We start from the raw sequence: 5,048 nt of genomic DNA, 5'->3' as shown, positions 1-5,048 counted from the left end.
TTGTGTGTTACCTTTATTGCCATTGTAGTCGAACCTTTAGACCATTGACCCGAACCATCTTGATCCAAACCATCTTAGACGGACCTTGATGTATCTTGATCCGTTATGAACATTGATGTCCTCTTCATCCCAACCATCTCAGCACACACAGAAAAAGCCAAATCAAAATGGAGAAGAAGAAGACCGGTTATATGAAGCAAACAAATCAAGTTGAAATAAATAGAGACAGTGTAATAAGACCACAATCTAAGACATGCATCAATTCACAGATTAAGACAGTCTAAGACCACGATCTAAGACATGCATCAATTGGAAGTTTAAGACTAAAACAGATAATTACTCTGCTTTACCTTTCGCTTCGTCGAGTTCAGCCGTGGAGAGAGAGGTTGAGCCACCGAGGGAGACGCCGCGATTCGTCGCCGAGGAGAGATGAAGAATGAGAGGCGGTGTGGTGTAGGAGAGCTTGAGAGACGCGTCGTCGGCGATCAAATAGGACACGATCGGCGAGACCACCGACAGATACGAGCTTTCCACCGACACAAATGCCGACGGCTCCAACCGATCGGTGAGAAAACAAGAAGCACCGGCGGATTCGACGAGGAGAGGTGGAGAGACGCGGTTTCGTCTACGACGACGAAAGAGAGAAACCGATGCGTTTTGTGCGAGAGGGAGAGAGAGAGATGTAACCATTGCCCAACACATGTCCATTTAGCACCGATTCTTCTACTCCCTCTTTAAGCGCCGTGTTTTCTAATTAATCCCATTTTTCTTTTTAAAAAATCATTAATTACCTAAGCATTGGGCGTAAGCACTTGCGTTAAAAATGGTCTTAAAGTAGGGTTCTTAGCGGAATATAAGAACCCGTCTCTTAACTTTTAACTAAAAAAGTTAAGAACCGACTCTTAAATAAGAGTTTTAAGAGATGGTTCTTAACTTTTTTAGTTAAAAATTAAGAGACGAGTTTTTATATTTCGCTAAGAATCCCACACCGAGAATCTCTGAATAATCATGCTTTTACTTTCACATTGACTGTTTCATACAGTTGGTAGATTCAGACAACAGTTTAAAATATAAAAGATAGGGGCCACAACAAAAGTGTTTTAAAGACTTTTCTTTTGTTACAATAAGACCCTGCTTTTATATAAAATTGACATGCTCTTTCTCACAAAGACAAGAAACTATCAAACAAATAACTAAAAGCTTCTCCCTCAGACAGCATTTTCAAATTTATACTAATCCTATTTATTAATCGATAAACAGCCGAAAATAACTACCGATTAATTAAATAAAAAGATAAAGGAAACATTCACACTTAAGATTTTGTAATCCATATTAAAGAAACAAGAACTAATAAGAGTTTTACTGATAGAACTGTAAAACCTATTAATCATCATCATCCACTGCCTTTAGCATTGATTCGCTGACAATCCGATAAGATTATTCGCCAGATCGTAAGTGATACGTGTCCCTTGCTGCTGCACGTTCCCGATGATCGACAAAGAAGACGACGTCGGAGCAAAAGCAAAGCAGAACGTTCCGGCGTCATCCACAGGGATCAAGTAATTCTTCGCCGGCAAATCAATCGACTTACCACCGGTGAAATGAAACGCCACCGTCGGGACTTTCACGGTGGAGAGAGACGAGAAGTCGTAGCAAGTGTCGAAGAGTGAGATGCTCGACGTCCCCTTCTTGAGATTCGCCGTGAGTTTAACAAACGCGTCGCGCAGCGAGTTGTAGGCCTGAGTCTGGAGACGAGTCACGGCGGTTCCACAGTCCAAGATCACTCCTCCGGCTCCCGAAGCGTCGACGGCGAACACCGACGAAGGGATGGAGACTTGCTGACCGCCGACGCTGAACCCGCTGAGTCCGACGTAGTAGAAAGTGTCGATCTTGCTGTTGCGGAGAAGCGGAGCCGTCGCGTCTCCGGTTCCGGCTTGGACCGAGTTGAAGTCGAGACTCGAGGACTTCCCCGAGTCACGATCAACGAGGCAGTAGGAGAACGACGTCGCTTTAATCTGATTAGTCATAGACAAAGCTCCACCTCCTAAACCGAGTAAACCGGCCGCTCCCGTGAAAAGACCTTCGTTATCGTGCCCACATCCCAAAGCGACGTCGTTTACTTTACCGTTGGTTCCAAACGTCACCGTATCGGTAGCGTAATCTCCAACGGTGAAAGATCCGTCTCCGTAACTAACTTGGTAGAGACACTTGTCCGAGCGACAAGCGGAAACTTCTAGAGAACCGCACTGTGGGGCCGAGCAAGAGAGAGACTTGAACGTGGAGGACGAAGCCGGGTCGAAAACCGGGTCGGATTGTTGGTAACAGTCGGAGCAAGGCTGGCACTGAATCCAGTTTATGTCGCTTCCGGTGTCGAGCACCATGAACATCTCCTTCGCCGGAGTTCCGACTCCGATTCGGGAGAAATACTCGCCGCTTCCTTGGCTGGCTCCGGAGACGACGGGCGTCGTTAGATCCTCGGGTTGGTATAAGGTCTCGTCGTTGTAAACGGGTTTGAGATCGGATCTGTCGATGCCCTCGACGGCGAATCGGATCTTGGTGGTGATTCCGGCGACTCGGGATGAGTCTCGCTCGAGTCGGCTCAGTACTAGGCTCTTGTAGTCCTTGTGCTGCGATGCGACGAGAGTGTCGCGGGAGTGAAGCTCTAGAGATAGTGGAGAAGATGAGTTGAGGAAAACCGGGTCGGATCCGGGTATTGTGGTGGTGGTGGTGGTGAGTGAGGAAAGAGTCGGGTCGAGTGAGAGGATGTGTTGGGTTTGCTGGAGAGATGAGACAACGTCGAGGACGGTGGTTTCGTGTGAAGGTAGTAGAGAGCGAGAGGAAGCATCGGTGGTGGTGAGGAGAAGAGAGAGAGTGAAGACGGAGAGGAGGGAGAATAATCGCGTGGAAGCCATTGTTTCCGGCGAATATAGTGGGTTAAAGTGGAAGACTGAAAAGTGAAAGAAATGTTAATACTTATAGAAGAAAATTAAAATAAAAGTTGCGGAGAGAGTCACGCCAGAATTGCTGTGGTTATAAAAGCTAACGTCAATAAATCTATCGATGTAACTATTTGGGATTCACATTATGGCTTTTTATATAATTTTAAAAATCATAAATACTAGACATTAGTACCTCCGTTCAAAAATGCGGCCGCCTGGCCGCTTAAGCGTTATTCAGACGTTGACTGCGTCGAATATGTCCAAATCGGTGTAGCCAGGCGTTAGATCCGCGTAAGATCATCTAATTCCCGCGTTGACCGCCTAATTTTCGCTAGACCGCCTAAGTTTTTTTTTTTCCTTCCATATAAAGTTAAAACACAGTTGATTGTTGTTTACTTATTATTTACAGATTTTGTGTAATTATTCATTACTAAATAATTACAATTAGTTATCAAACCCAAAATAAACACATAATTACTTCATTTAAGGATTTTTTGTACCAAACACACCATAATCTAAATGTTCGACGAGGGTGTTTAAAATTATATATAAAAATTATATAATTATGTCTAAGAACATATGTCATCATGTTTAAAATTAGCTAATTATATTATAAATATATTTAATTATATTTAAAACTAGGTTCCACGTAATTTTCGTATATTCTCCAATTTTTTAGTAATTCGCTAGGTCCGGGGTTACTATCCGATTAGCGCTTCGAACATGTATTAATACTGATACTTATACCCAAAACACTACTGCATAGTTGAGTATAATTGTACTGGGTAGAATTTAAACACAAATTACAGCATATAAGTGTACGGACATGTGTAGTAGGTGGTAGTTGATAGGGATTGGACCTGTCCTAGAAATGTGTGACTACGTGCAGTTAATAATTATTTATTTGTACATAACTTCGACACATTGGGGTATCTTTATACTATTAGCCATCAATGGCTTTACCAGCCAATCGAACATCAATCACCCCCATGACCACCAGAGGCCGAGCCCTCGTAAGATCTTCTGTAACTCCGACGCGGCGTGGCACTCGATGTCGGGAAAGGCGGGTATGGCGTGGGTTTTCACAAATCAGGAAGGATTAGAGGTGACTCACGGGTCTTTGGCTCAGGATCACGTCTCGTCGGCACTAATGGCAGAGGCTTTAGCAATAAGAAGCGCTCGCCTCCACGCGATTGATATCAGATTCAACTCCATCTGGCTCCGATCAGATTCTCAAATGCTCGTTGCAGCGTTATCATCGGGACGACATCCGACTGAGCTCTACGGAGTGCTTTCGGACATCGCTACGATCTTCAATTGGTTTTTTCGTTTCTGTTATTTAACTTTCATCAAGAGAAATTTTAATGGGTTTGCAGACTCATATGCTAAGGTCTGCTTACATTCTGGCCCAAGCGATTGTAACCCTTAAACTCTAATTTTAATTAATGCAAATCAGTTGTCAAAAAAAAAAAAAAAAGCCATCAATGGTTTTGATCTCTCTGGACTCTGGATTAGGTTGAAATGGTAGTCAATGAGAGAAGTGGGTAAGTTGTTTACTTCGTTAGACGAGAGTTGGGTTTATTTCGCTTTCCCTGAATTAATATGGTAACGCACCCTTTCGGCCTTGGTTGTTGGGTTTCATTTATTTCTTTGTTTCCATCTTATTATATCCATTTTATTACTCACTTTACTTTATCCCTAAACAAGATTAATGCAATAATCAATAACGATTTATTATATACTTATACATCCTATGAATTTTAGGTTTTTAATTATTTATTTTATTAAATGATGTATTTGTAATATTCGTTCATATTATATTCATTAAGTAAAAAAAAATTTTTTGCATCTTAAACTATCTATTTTTTTACGAATGTGTGATATCATATAAAAATATAAAAATATAAAAAAATGAGTATAGAGTTAATTAGATAATTTTAAAAACAGAAATTTTTCTTTCGTGTGCGATATCATATAAATAATGATCCGTCCAGTTAACAAAAATCATGATTATTTTATGTGTAATTTTTTTATTTTGATCATTTTCTTAAAACTATATTAAATTTTACATATTTTAATTAGAATATTTTTTAATATCTTTACCTTTTT

The 5,048-nt window shown here is 41.2% G+C and overlaps 1 protein-coding gene across 1 annotated transcript; it reads right to left on the bottom strand.

The window, feature by feature from the left end:
- Positions 1–1,080: 1,080 nt before the first annotated feature.
- LOC106390292 (protein ASPARTIC PROTEASE IN GUARD CELL 1) lies at positions 1,081–3,116 on the bottom strand. The gene has a single exon (XM_013830724.3). It carries the CDS (start codon positions 2,910–2,912, stop codon positions 1,407–1,409), a length of 1,506 nt encoding a protein of 501 aa, XP_013686178.1. The 5' UTR covers positions 2,913–3,116; the 3' UTR covers positions 1,081–1,406.
- Between the last annotated feature and the right edge of the window lie 1,932 nt (positions 3,117–5,048).

The sequence above is a fragment of the Brassica napus genome, chromosome C1 (assembly GCF_020379485.1).
Source record: "Brassica napus cultivar Da-Ae chromosome C1, Da-Ae, whole genome shotgun sequence".
In the NCBI taxonomy this organism is placed as follows: domain Eukaryota; kingdom Viridiplantae; phylum Streptophyta; class Magnoliopsida; order Brassicales; family Brassicaceae; genus Brassica; species Brassica napus.
Note: the sequence above shows the minus strand (reverse complement) of the source record. Positions and strands in the feature narration are given on the sequence as shown.